The sequence below is a fragment of the Acanthopagrus latus genome, chromosome 12 (assembly GCF_904848185.1).
Source record: "Acanthopagrus latus isolate v.2019 chromosome 12, fAcaLat1.1, whole genome shotgun sequence".
Taxonomy (NCBI): Eukaryota; Metazoa; Chordata; class Actinopteri; order Spariformes; family Sparidae; genus Acanthopagrus; species Acanthopagrus latus.
The window spans coordinates 23006618-23021192 of NC_051050.1; the positions used below are offsets into that span (position 1 = coordinate 23006618).

The 14575-nt window shown below is 41.6% G+C and overlaps 2 protein-coding genes across 2 annotated transcripts; both read left to right on the top strand.

Moving 5' to 3' along the window:
- Window positions 1-5398: 5398 nt before the first annotated feature.
- On the top strand, window positions 5399-7569 carry LOC119029489 (tripartite motif-containing protein 16-like). The gene has a single exon (XM_037116312.1). The coding sequence runs from the start codon at window positions 5485-5487 to the stop codon at window positions 7147-7149; it is 1665 nt and encodes a 554-aa protein (XP_036972207.1). The 5' UTR covers window positions 5399-5484; the 3' UTR covers window positions 7150-7569.
- A 589-nt stretch (window positions 7570-8158) lies between these two features.
- LOC119029488 (tripartite motif-containing protein 16-like) lies at window positions 8159-10553 on the top strand. The gene has a single exon (XM_037116311.1). The coding sequence runs from the start codon at window positions 8270-8272 to the stop codon at window positions 9938-9940; it is 1671 nt and encodes a 556-aa protein (XP_036972206.1). The 5' UTR covers window positions 8159-8269; the 3' UTR covers window positions 9941-10553.
- The last annotated feature ends 4022 nt before the right edge of the window (window positions 10554-14575 follow it).

Below are 14575 nucleotides of genomic sequence, written 5' to 3' on the forward strand. Positions count from 1 at the left end.
CTCAAACTAAAGTCCTTACCTGACACGTTGGGAACAAATATTCAGTCATTAACTCGTCAACCTCACGCAGATGGAACGTCAGGTCAAGTTCTGTTGTCCACAAAACACTTCAGGAAAACCCAAAGGGCTCATACTGATTTGACAAGACAGTCACGGCAGTCAGACGGGGTGCATGGCAACACTTTCTGCTCAGCAGCTACAGTGAAGATTGTAAATAACATCTTTTCAAATCAGTTTGGGATCTCGGGGCTTCAGGAGACTTGAATTGCATCGGACCAGCTGTGAGGAGCCATTTTTATGTTTTTTTCCAGCTGATTTTTACGTTTTGAAACAAGTCCCCAGCAACATCAGTTGTGTAGGCGAATGCTGCAACGCTGTTTAACTGTGAAGGTCCAGAAATGTTTTGTGGACTTACGAAACTTCACCAAAGTCATCGGCAGCCATCTTGGCAGCTCCCCAGTAGAGAACCAGAGCATAAAAACGGCGTGTTTACAATCAGATTTGATCAAAAACACTTAAGAAGTTTGGTGAAAAGTGCAAATATGGTTTGTCTCCTCTCTCATAACGTCTCACACTTCACAAGCGTAAGGAGATAATGACTGAATTTCCACTTTTAGCTGAAACGTTAGCGACTGTATGAAAGAAGAGAAGATGGGCACATTCTGCACATCTGACACTGAGCTGAATGGGACGTGGCCCAGAGGAAGCCCTTCCTATGTTTACATGGGTGAATCCAGTCTGTGGTGTAATGAGGAACAGTTCCTGGGTGTTGGGTTGGTCTCCGTCTGATGAACCACATGCTTTCACAACATATTCACCCGAGGATTAATTACACTCCAATTATCACATTCCCCCTTCATCCATCCATCTCTGCTTATCTCTGTTTTACTGCCTCGCCGTCACCTGATATATGACGCTGCATTCACACCACACCTGCCTTTTTATTTTTCTGTCTCTTCACAAGTTCTGTTGTTTCAGGCTCGTTACAGAACCAGAGGATTAAAGGCAGGACGGGCACAGAGCCAGATGTCAAACAGTTTATGTTCACGGCTTCTCAGCGTTGTTGAGGACACGACCAAACGATTTAACACTACAAAGGAAATCCAAATTCCCATTAGCGGCAATCTTCTAGAGGCTCTGTCAGCATTGTGAAATGGACTCATCAGCTGTGGGTGAGGAAGCATTCGGATCCGTCCTCCACCACAGTATGACTAACCATGTTTTCTCTCAGTTGGTGTCAACAGATTGAAGACAACTTTCCGTAGAATTACTGAAATATTCTGCTTGACGGTGAAAAATAAGATTTATTCATCCGAGCTGCCCGTGAATCTGCAGGACTCGGGTTTCTGGGCTGTGAAGCCAAACGAGCCTCCTTCCTTACTCCCGCTCACTCTGCTAAAACTGCGGCGTTAACTGCACCGCTGCTGCTGCGGTCAGTGGGCTTTACAGCAAAAGGTTAAAGTAATAAAGAGTTGAAAAGGTCGGCAATCAGGCTGTCGGCTGTAACGGCTGAGCGGGAGGTTTCGTCACAGAGAGTAAATCTTGTTGTGAACTTAATGAGTTTTGGTCAGAATAGACTGCCGGCATGTGATGGAGGCAGACCTGTGAGTGCAAAGGCACAATAACAAATCAGGGATTTCTGTGATGGCCAAAAGTATGTGGACATGCAAATATCATGTACATCAGTGCTGATTATTTCCTCACCAGATGTTGGAGACATTCAAAAGGACAGCTCTCCCAAACATCATCCATCTAGATTGTTTTGGTGTCAGTTTTCAAAGTTTTGAAGATAGTCTGGAGGTAAAACATAAAGCAATTTTACAGCATTTGCTGTAAAATGTAGTGTGTGTCAAACAAAATATAACCAAACAGACAGGAGGACAACAAACAATGTCGTCATTGAGGTGAGACAAAAAACCTGACATCAAAAAACTGGCAGCGAAAGAAGCCGGAGGTCCAAATGACTCATAACTTTGGGTTGTGTAAAGACATCCATAAACTAAAGTCCATCATATTGGCCTCAGCGCCGAGAGAAATAAAACAAAAAACAACACCACAAGCTGGTTAGCTTGGTGCTATATGTTACATTTGAGATGAAACAGATGTGTTTATGGCTAATATCTCCAAAAAAAAGTTGATCTCACAGAGAGAAACTCGAGAGGTTTGTGACAGTGCAGGATGTAATCATTAAATCTTCCTCGGCTGAGCTGTATCGTTAGCTAGCTTAACTAGTTTACGTCTCCTCCATGAGCAGATGCACGCTTCCGTCTGCGCCGTAGAAAGAAAATAGTTCCTACTTTATCAAAACCACTCGTCCTGTTCAAATAGTGTTCTTTTAAACCGACTTTACGCTGGTTGGGATGGATGTGAACTGCATGTTTATCATCAGCTTCAAGCGCAACAAAGGACCATTAAGGGAACAACACCTCAGGTAGTAGAAATCTTTGTAAACCGAAGGCTGTCCACACAGCCGAGCGCGGGGCGTGTGGACAGGGGGTCTTTGTCCTCGTTCTGGGTGGAGTTCAGGGGAATTTGGTTTAATGACATGAACGCACACATGCCAAACACTGAGACTTTAACATGCCGCAGCCCCTCCCCAACAACTTCAATAACTTGTAGTGAGCACTATTCACAATTCATGGTGTGCTAGAGCTCCAAGGAAACATAGTGTTTTTTGTATTGTTCATTCTTTACACCTTTACTTCATTTTCTGACTATTCTAGACTTGAATTCGGGCCATATTTTAAAAATATGCAATGAATGTGTTGGTCATTTTAATCCAGCTTTCAATTTTCAAAGAGCTGATAAATCCAGGCTTTGTGTCAAATCGTCAACAATCAGAGCCAGCAAACTTATTTATCACATATACCCAGCACAGACCTGATGCAGGGTCCTGGTCTGGAACTTCAATAAACCTTCCCCCAAGTGGAGTCGAGTGTCTGAAAAGACTGAATCAAACTCTGTCAGAGTCCAAACAGAAGCTGCTTTCTGAGACCAGACCTGCACCCTGCTCAGCCTTTCGCCCCCCTCAGACTGCAACACACATGCACTCTGGGCGGCACGCTCACATGCGGCTTCCTCAAAAAGCTGCCTCTGTGCAGGCCTGCTGATTCTGGATAAGGTGAATACTCGCTCCGGTCATTATGCCCCCTCTCCCTCCCCCTCCTCCTCCTCCTCCTCCTGTTCACCTCAGCAACAAGGACTGAGTTCAAGGTTACTCCGAGGGGAGAGAGGAGCCGTGAAACACAACCTCTGTCAGACAGCTGGAGTTCAAACACAGGACAGCAGCAGAGAGTCTGCTGGTTATTTCACTGACCTCACGTGTGCTTTTACCATCCAGGCGCTCATGTTTAACCAGCCTCTCTGGTTGATGGACATGATTTTAAAGGGTCTTAAAGGGGCAATTCGTAAGGTATGGCCATGATTTTAGTTTAAAACATTCAGAAAATAAAGATTATTATCAGCAGAGGGTGAACTAACCCTTTCGGGTCATTTGATCTCATCTTGTGGGCTATAAAGAGAGAAAAGAAATGATATTAGTGTGAAACAGTCCCACCCAGCTCTTTTTTAGTGGTAAGCCTTCGTACACTCGAGGGAGATCATCGTCCACATTTGGGTGTGACAACATATTGCAAAGTTCTTTTAACAAGTGGATTTTTGCCCTTTTTTTTTTGGTAGTTGATGATGGAGAGCAGCAGGGAACACGACAATATTCTCAGCTACATGTTAGGCCATCAGATGCATTGATCTCTCACAGAGGAAGTGTGCAGGGAGACAACGAGTCACAGTGGAGGATGACAGAGTCGAGTCTTTCCTGCGGTGAGATACAACTTTTCTCTCAGCCTCTATCTGCGCTCGCACATGTGAAACAGGAGACTCGGTCTGAGATAAGCAGAGACCCGGCGGCACCTACTTTACAGAGGACTGTCACTGCCGGTGAGAAACGCTCTGTGGGAAATACATGATAGCACTGAAAAGGCTGTCATGGGTCAAACATGGGACGAAAGCCTTTGAAGAGACGGGATTTATGTGGACAGGGTGGGTGAGCAAATGTTTCTCAGAAGTGTCTTCTGTCATCCACTGAGGACTTATTGATAGATAACTGGAAGGAAAGACAGAGGACGTCAATAAACAAGTCAATCATTCGATCATTGATGATGTGAAGAATCAGACATGATGAACGTTACACAACACCAACAAGCTACCAAACAAATCGAGAACATCTGTGATGAATTTCTGCCCTGAGGACATTTTAACAAATATAAATTCAATATCTATTTATTAATAAGGCTGCAACCAGAGATACACAGTATTTCAATTACATTCATTCACATATTTAATGAATTTTGAGAGTTCTCTAATTCATTTTCTGTGTGAGAGAAAGAAATCAGATGTATTTCCAAACAGACTGCTTGGAGAGCTTGTATTGGTGTAATGACCAGCAAAGCGACTTTTCGCCGACAGACTGCTGCTGGCATGGAGAAATAAACTCTTTACATGACCAAACAGTTATGTAACTATGACCTTGGATATCAATCTAATTTTTAATTGAAAACCTTTGTGATTTATTCTCTTTTGAGTTAAGAAGAACTGAACACAGTGTCAGTAGCCCTCAGTGGAGGAGAGGAAAGGTAAGTGATGATTTATTCATATTCAAAAATGTGTTTGTAATCAGGGGAACTGTCCACATCATACCAAACGTGGCCCAAATAAATCAAGACGAATAAATGTAGTCAAATTTGGCAGGAAATTAAGAATCTAGCAGCATCCAGTTAAATCCAGCAGATGTGACCTACACCACAGTCTTGATTTAGAGGAAAGGTTTTGTGTTTGATTGTAACTGAACACCTACACATTTGACAATCCCACGTTAATAATTCATTTAAGTTTCATTGCAGGCTGTCTCTATAGTAGTCTGATGTTTTTTACTTCATATACTCTGGTAGCTTTGAACACTGGTGTATAACATGATTAATGATTAAACTAAATGGGAAATAAATGAGTTGAAACACCTGAACTTTCAGTGCAGCAGTGCTGTGACTGAACTGAACCCAGCAGCAAACACAGGTCATACCACGTTGTGTCTAAAAGACTTAAGTACAAGTAACTTAAAACTGTGATGAAGTAGAATACTTGAGTGAATGTATCTGCCCTTAACCATTAAAAGAAAAATGAACAGGATTTGAGGAAGAGTTGGAGAACTATATCAGCAAAGCCTGAAGACCTGAGAAATGTTTTACAGGTTTTATTGTTTTATTGTAGGTGAGGAAACAAAGTTCAGTTTCACAGAGCGACTCCTCGTCCTGGAATGAATCAAAGGTTGATAACAGAGTGAGTTCCTCTCTGTCCATATACAGTATTTCCTTGTTCCCTCCCCTAAAGATAAGGAGTTTAAAAACGACTCATGTTGCTTCGATCAGAGCTCAAACTAATGTCACGTCCAAGGGAGTGATACTGAATCAATCGTTGGCACTAAGAGGTGAAATGGCGCAGAAAGGAGTTCAATTGGACCGGGAAACTATCTCTTGTTCGATCTGTCTGGATCCACTGAAGGACCCGGTGACTATTCCCTGTGGACACAGCTACTGCATGAACTGTATTAATGATCACTGGGACAGAGAAGATGAGGAGAATATCTACAGCTGCCCTCAGTGTAGAGAGACCTTCACACCGAGGCCTGTCCTGGTTAAAAACACCATGTTAGCAGCTTTAGTGGAGGAGCTGAAGAAGACTGGACTCCGAGCTGCTGCTGCTGATCACTGCTATGCTGGACCTGAAGATGTGGCCTGTGATTTCTGCACTGGGAGGAAACTGAAAGCCCTCAAGTCCTGTCTGGTCTGTCTGGTCTCTTACTGCGAGAAACACCTCCAGCCTCATTATGAATCACCTAAGTTTGAACACCACAAGCTGGTGGAGCCCACTGAGAAGCTCCAGGAGAACATCTGCTCTCGTCATAATGAGGTGATGAAGTTGTTCTGCCGTACTGATCAGCAGTGTATCTGTTATCTCTGCTCTGTGGATCAACATAAAGGCCACGAAACAGTGATCGTGACAGCAGGGAGGACTGAGAGGCAGAGAGAGCTGGAGGGGAGTCTGCAAAACATCCAGCAGAGAATCCAGGACAGAGAGGAAGATGTGAAGCTGCTTCAACAGGAGGTGGAGGCCATCAATGGCTCTGCTGATAAAGCAGTGGAGCACAGTGAGAAGATCTTCACCCAGCTGATCCGTCTCATGGAGAAAAGACGCTCTGATGTGAAGCAGCAGGTCAGATCCCAGCAGGAAACTGAAGTGAGTCGAGTCAAAGAGCTTCAGGAGAAGCTGGAGCAGGAGATCACTGAGCTGAAGAGGAAAGACGCTGAGCTGAAGAAGCTCTCACACACAGAGGATCACAACCAGTTTCTACACAACTACCCCTCACTGTCAGCACTCAGTGAGTCTACACACTCATCCAGCATCAACATCCGTCCTCTCAAGTACTTTGAGGATGTGACAGCAGCTGTGTCAGAGCTCAGAGACAAACTACAGGACGTCCTGAGGGAGATGTGGAGAAACATTTTAGTGACAGAGACTGAAGTTACACTGTCTCAACCAGAGCCCAAGACCAGAGCTGACTTCTTAAAATATTCACGTGAAATCACACTGGATCCAAACACAGCAAATACATATCTGTTATTATCTGAGGGAAACAGAACGGCAACAAACACCGAAGATGAACAGCCTTATTGTAATCACCCAGACAGATTCACTGACTGGGATCAGGTCCTGAGTAGAGAGAGTCTGACTGAACGTTGTTACTGGGAGGTGGAGAGTCGAGGTGGAGCAGTTCAAGTAGCAGTCGCATACAAGAATATCAGCAGAGCACGGGAGTCAAATGAATGTAGATTTGGATGGAATGATAAATCCTGGTCATTAGATTGTGACAGTGACAGTTGTGACTTTTGGTACAACAATAACAAAACTCCCGTCTCAGGTCCTCAGTCCTCCAGAGTTGGAGTGTACCTGGATCACAGTGCAGGTATTCTGTCCTTCTACAGCGTCTCTGACACCATGACTCTCCTCCACAGAGTCCAGACCACATTCACTCAGCCTCTCTATGTTGGACTCTGGCTTGGTTTTGGAACCACTGCTGAGTTGTGTAAACTCAAATAGCCAGAAATCATTTCGGGGACAGTGAGTTGAATTCTTTGTTTGAATCCTTAAACTTTTTTTGTCTTCATGTTTGCTGCTGAGTGTTGATTGTTGTGGCATTTCTTCACTGCACAGAGATCACCTGTCAATAGTTTTGACTGATTTGTTTGTTGTTGTTTGAGAGAAAGCAGCAGAGTTTCCTTCCTTCTGTCGATATTTGTACATGAAATCACTGAACAAGAGTCATTTAACAGACTTTACTGATGGGATGTGTGAACAAACTGAAGGTTTATAAAACGAATAAATAAACTTGAACAAAGTGTTTTCTACTTGTCGTCATACAAAGCTGATGGAAGAAACAAAACAAGTCAAATATTTTAACTTCTACAACAAATGGAAAAGGTGCAGCATAGATCATCTCCAGTCATAAAATTGCTAAATGAATATCTGATTACGTCTTCCTGCAGTGAACATCACAGCAACTGACATGTGAAAACTGATGCTCAACACAAGAGGGCGCCTTCATCCTGCAGCCCAGGGATGTAGTGGAGGTTAAAGCTCCTCAGCTCAGTTTGTCTACAGGTTTTACAGAAATAAACTGTTGGATAACTGTCTCACAGAATAAATGGACATAAAACTCCAGTGATTAATTACTCCATCTTTCATATTCTGTCTTTATATGGACATAATTAGTAAAAAGGTTGAGTAAACTGAATAACAGAATGACTCAGTAATGTTGAAAACTGGGGAGCTGTCTCCAAACCCTCTGACTCTAAGAAGGCTTTACCTCCTAACAGCTGAAGTGACCAGTGTTTAAAATGAAAGATGAGCTCTATTGTAAAGTGTTCAACACATGATGTCTCTCACAACCCGATACACTTCCTGGAATGGATCGAAGCTTAATAACCCCTCCTTCTTCTTCCTGCTCTCAAACACAGCGAGCTCCACTCTGTTCAGCTGTTTCCTTGTTCACTCCCCTTCAGATCTACAGCTCATGGATGGGTGTGACCAACATGCAGTGTAGTGCAAGAGCAGACAGGCACAAATCACTGAAGCAACACATGCTGTTCAGATCAGAGCTTAAACTGCTTTCAATTATCAGGAAGTGAAAGTCAGACAGTCGTTTGCATTGAGAGGTGAAATGGCACAAAAAGGAGTTCAGCTGGACCAGGAGACCTTCTCTTGTTCGATCTGTCTGGATCTACTGAAGGATCCGGTGGCTATTCCCTGTGGACACAGCTACTGCATGAACTGTATTAAAGATCACTGGGACAGTGAAGATGAGGAGAATATCTACAGCTGCCCTCAGTGTAGAGAGACCTTCACACCGAGGCCTGTCCTGGTTAAAAACACCATGTTAGCAGTTTTAGTGGAGGAGCTGAAGAAGACTGAACTCCAAGCTGCTCCTGCTGATCACTGCTATGCTGGACCTGAAGATGTGGCCTGCGATTTCTGCACTGGGAGGAAACTGAGAGCAACTAAGTCCTGTCTGGTCTGTCTGGTCTCTTACTGTGAGAAACACCTCCAGCCCCATTATGAATCACCTATGTTTGAACACCACAAGCTGGTGAAGCCCACTGAGAAGCTGAAGGAGAACATCTGCTCTCGTCATAATGAGGTGATGAAGATGTTCTGTCGTACTGATCAGCAGTGTATCTGTTATCTCTGCTCTGTGGAAGAACATAAAGGCCACAACATCGTGTCAGCTGCAGCAGAGAGGACTGAGAGGCAGAGAGAGCTGGAGGGGAGTCGACACAACATCCAGCAGAGAATCCAGGACAGAGAGAAAGATGTGAAGGTGCTTCAACGGGAGGTGGAGGCCATCAATGGCTCTGCTGATAAAGCAGTGGAGCACAGTGAGAAGATCTTCACCCAGCTGATCCGTCTCATGGAGAAAAGACGCTCTGATGTGAAGCAGCAGGTCAGATCCAAGCAGGAAACTGAAGTGAGTCGAGTCAAAGAGCTTCAGGAGAAGCTGGAGCAGGAGATCACTGAGCTGAAGAGGAAAGACGCTGAGCTGAAGAAGCTCTCACACACAGAGGATCACAACCAGTTTCTACACAACTACCCCTCACTGTCAGCACTCAGTGAGTCTACACACTCATCCAGCATCAACATCCGTCCTCTCAAGTACTTTGAGGATGTGACAGCAGCTGTGTCAGTGCTCAGAGACAAACTACAGGACGTCCTGAGAGACACATGGACCAACATCTCACTGACAGTGACTGAAGTGGATGTTTTACTGTCTCAACCAGAGCCCAAGACCAGAGCTGACTTCTTAAAATATTCACATGAAATCACACTGGATCCAAACACAGCAAATAGACGTCTGCAATTGTCTGAGGGAAACAGAAAAGTAAAAAGAAAGGAAGTTAAACAGTCTTATTCTAGTCACCCAGACAGATTCACTGACTGGGCTCAGGTCCTGAGTAGAGAGAGTCTGACTGAGCGTTGTTACTGGGAGGTGAGGAGGAGAAGGGGAAGAGTTGAAGTAGCGGTCGCATTCAAGAATATCAGAAGAGCAGGGAACTCAGATAAATGTAGATTTGGGTGTAATAACAAATCCTGGTCATTAGATTGTGACAATGACAGTTATGAATTTTGGTACAACAATATCGACACTCCCGTCTCAGGTCCTGAGTCCTCCAGAGTTGGAGTGTACCTGGATCACAGTGCAGGTATTCTGTCCTTCTACAGCGTCTCTGACACCATGACTCTCCTCCACAGAGTCCAGACCACATTCACTCAGCCGCTCTATGCTGGACTTTGGCTTGATCGTTATACCACTGCTGAGTTTTGTAAAATCAAATAGACAGAAGACATTTCAGGGACAGTGGGTTAAAGTCTGTGTTTGAATCCTTAAACGTATTTTGTCTTCATGTTTGTTACTGAGAGCTGATTGTTGTTGAATTTTCTCACTGCACAGAGATCACCTGTCAATTGTTTTGATGGAATTATATGTTGTTGTTTTAGAGAAAGCAGCAGAGCTTCCTTCATCGTAGATATTTAGTTGTTACCTTATTGTACATTTGTAAAGAAATCTTAAAGCACATTTACATTTATTTGTTTGGCAGACCAAATTTTGAAGTTGGTGTTGTCCAAATCAATTTACAAATTAAGGACTATTAAACTGTAAATATCATGATCATAATCAATAAGCAGATCATGTATTAGTCTTGTACATAGCTTAGATTCTGCTCAAACAAACTGATTGTGTGGATGAAGTGAATCTGTACATGAAATCACTGAACAAGAGTCATTTAACAGACTTTTCTGATGGGATGTGTGAACAAACTGAAGGTTTATAAAATGAATAAACACACATGAACAAAGTGTTTTCTACTAGTCGTCATTCCAGGTTATCATACAAAGCTGATGGAGAAAACAAAACAAGTCAAATATTTTAACTTCTACAACAAATGGAAAATGTGCAGCCTAGATCAGCTCCAGTCATAAAATCACTGAATTAATATCTTATCATTTACATTTGGTTACAAGTCATAAATACAAACTTGTTTTGTTTCACCAGAAGTCAAGAAATCAGATAATCTTACATTCCGAAAGAGTTTTAACAACTCGAGAGCTGATGTGAATCATATTATGAAGTGGAATCTCTTCTCTCCCATCTTTCTCATGTCACCTGAATGCAGCAACAGTGTTACAGGCTGTGACTCCTGTGAACAAACGGACTCAGTGTGATATCACACACATATAAATGTGTCTGTACTGATGTTGTTTGAAGGCTCAGTGAAGTTTTGTACACATCTTCCTGCAGTGAACATCACAGCAGCTCAACAACTGACATATGAAAACTGATGTTCAACACAAGAGGGCGCCTTCATCCTGCAGACCAGGGATGTAGTGGAGGTTAAAGCTCCTCAGCTCAGTTTGTCTACAGGTTTCAGACCGTGTTTTCATGCTGAAGAGAAACTTTCCAGTAATGTCACACATCATGGTCAATGGTGTCAAACTACTCGGTGCTTTTTTATGCAAAAAAGCACCGAGTACTGGTTTTCCTGGGGATAGTTTGACTTAAGACACACAGTTGGGTATTTGCTCATAAAATCACCTGTTTAACGTAAGAAAAAAAACTAAAACATGGAACTCAACCAATTAGAGAAGAAGACAGAAATAGCTGAAGCTTCTCTGAATATATGCCCTCTTCTGGTCTAAGGGAGTTTAACACAACTCAAATATGATTATAACTACCTGCTCTCCAAAAAGGTGGAATTTCTTGTATTTCACGCAAGACAAACTTTCGTTGAATCTGGTCAAAAGTCTGGGAAATTTTTTATTAGCTAGATATATTATTCAGAAGCAATCTAGCTCAACAATTCCTGTGATCCGGTCTCAGGAAGGGAACCTTCGCTCATTAATTCTCCAGACCTGAGGCACTAGCTCAAATCTGGAGCTGGTCCTCTGGCCTGAGGTTTAACCTGTGCCTCACTATGATTTAAATGTGGAGTCCCACTATATTGTACATTGTATCAAATCAAGTAAATGTACCCCTACTATCAAATAATAGAGTAGACACGTTAGCAGTAATTTGATAAATGTAGTGTCATATTGATAATACTCAGACGGACAAAAACAAGAATTTTCAGTTTTTGTTGATTTAACAGCCCTTTTGACAACAGCACCTGCTGTTGTGTTTTTATAATCATCAAAGGAATCTCGAGACTGTTTCATAAACACTTAAAAGTTTGTATTAGTCATGTTAACATAGTTTCAGTTGCTAAACCTTGTTTGCATTTTATTAGACTTTTTTTCTGTTTTTTTCTGTTATCAGAGTTGCAGCAGGAAGCTGATGTGAGTTAAACTTTAACACTGATCATGAAAAAGTTATATAAAAATGATATAAAGTTATATAATGATTCTGATGTTTGAGCTGCAAGTTCAGTCTGGTTTGTTAAAGTGTAAAGTGCAGCCTGCCTGTTCTCATGCATTTGTAATATATCTGGTCCCAGTCTGGTGTAATTCTAATTAAAATTAAATAATTTGTGAGCTCCTCAAATGTTTTACAAGTGTAATGGGTGCCCATCCAAATATAAAAAAAAATTGGCAAATTAAATCATCACCACTCACTTGTAATTGCAAGTAATTAGTAGTAGTTTTTAATAATGCACAGAAAGAGAAACTGATGTGTTTCAGCCAAAGTCCTCAATTTAACTGTGGCATTTGTGGGTGTAAAAAAAAGCCAAGAAAATGGCAGTGATTGACCACTAGCTTTTATAAATTATCATGAAAAGATTGACAAAAAGCAACACATATAAATGTGTAAAATAGTCGGATGAAGACTAATACAAAGAAATATATCTTTATGAATATTTCTTTGCTTTCTGTACTTGCAACAAACAAGAAGCCTGTTCACTAAGACTAACTTTTATGGAATTTAAGCAATGTGTAAAAAACTGGATTGGTATAGGATATTCTTGAAGCAAATGAATATATTCATCCTCTGCTATTAACTGAATTTTTAATTCCCAGTCAAGATTGTTTCTAATTTCACCTGAGAACCTAAGTTCTCTGGTGAAACATTCCAAACCGCCAAGTTTATACACATTACCTAAATTCTTAAAATTAAAATTTGTCAGGAGACTCTCCCAAACTGTCCTATTGTCTCAAGAATAGGGTCTCTGACTTATTTCCAAATTCATTGATTTCCACAACAAATCAACCAGCTCTCTCTTATGTACAGGAGAGATTTGATTTTTTGAGGAAAATTAAATGTGTCAGCGACACATAGTGACACTGAAGATTTGTGAACAAATTTATCTCATGAGGGAGGGTTTGAGGCTTTACATAACTACCTGAATTCGAACGAACAACGGGTGCCAGACACAGAGTAATTTAGGAATTTGAAATAGTTGTAATGATTATTTTTTCTACAGACACAAGAAGTCTCTATGGACAGCCCTTTCAGTCTATGCCAACCATGCCAGCTTAGTAAATCAGGTTTATATAAGGTATAGATATAAGACATTGTCTTATATCTACCGAGCCTGGTCCCTGTGGTGGTGGGTGGATTGGTTTCATCTCTAACTGGTCAACAATCTGAAACCTTCCTGCTGCTTCATCTTGAACCCTGGGTGGGAATTCATTTACAGCTGCTGTGGGGTGAAGTTCAATAATGATGATATAAACCTAAATCAAGATGATATAAAGTTTTATAAAGAAGAAGCAGCTGATCTTTGAGCTGCAGGTTCAGGTTGTTTTTTTCTGGTTTGTTTGCTCAGCAGGAAGCTGTTGTGTATTAAACTTTAACCCCTTCGCACCCACCTTTGTTGGTAATTTTCGCCTAATTAGCATACCCAAATGGAAAAGCTTATAACACAACAACTACAAGTCCCAGATGGATGTATGATACTTCACTTGAAAGCTGAGAACCTCTAGTTTCTGACAATGTGCTTACCCAGCATGTACCATACACACAACCTAAATGACATCAGTTCAAACATGGCTCTAAAACATTTTTTTTTCTTCGAAAAAAATAGGTCATTTTTGAATAACAATAACTCAGATGTGCTTTAGGTAAGGCATATGGCATTATACCACATACCTTCTACATCTTGTCAACTACACCTGGATGAAATTTCAGACTTCTAGGCCTAACCTTATTAGTTTGTGGTGTCACTGGCGTCCACAAACCTCTCCAAAACGTCTCCAAATGGCCAAATTGTGCCAAATGCTTTTTCTCACTTCTGTGACACTGGAAACATTACTGAAGCATTTTGGTGACTATAAAGCCTTCCTCCATGATTCAAAACATAATGTTTTCACACATTCATTTGATGGGTGGTCGGAGGGGTTTCCACACACTTCTAGGTGGCCATATTGAGATATTGTCATGTGACAAGACACTACAGAATAGTAACCATTATACAAAAATGACATACTGAAGTGAATTTCAAACAAGGCTTTTATTATCTTTCAATATACTAATACTGTATGTACGCAGCGGGGGAGGTAGCACTGGTGGATGCAGAGGAGGATCGTTGGCACTTCTGATGACCGCCTTCAGCAGGAGAGGGGGTTGGGCGTCTGACTGCCTCACTTTCAGGCTCCCAATCCACGTCACTGTCTTCTGACTGTGACCTACAAAACACAATGCAATGCACAAATGTTACCAAATATAATGAAAAATGAAAAAATATATAAATGCAATTCAATAGGGTGCTATTTACATAGGAAATAAATAAACATATGATATTACATATTACACAAAAACATCAGGAAAGTAACCGTACATAAACAGAATAATTGAATTGGGGGAATATTCCCAGTGTCCGGTCAGTGAAAAAGATCTAATTCAATTTGTTTACAAGCTTGATAAAAAAAAAAAATCTAAATAAAAAGGAATTAGAGGCTCAAAGAGAATTACATCATAGAACAGAATTACAAGGATTACCTAGCTTTGGTTGAGTAGTTGAGGCTAGCTAGCTAGGCT

Excerpts from the sequence above, each read along its gene's own strand:
- LOC119029489 (XM_037116312.1), top strand. The coding sequence starts at position 5,485 with ATGGCGCAGAAAGGAGTTCAATTGGACCGGGAAACTATCTCTTGTTCG.
- LOC119029488 (XM_037116311.1), top strand. The coding sequence starts at position 8,270 with ATGGCACAAAAAGGAGTTCAGCTGGACCAGGAGACCTTCTCTTGTTCG.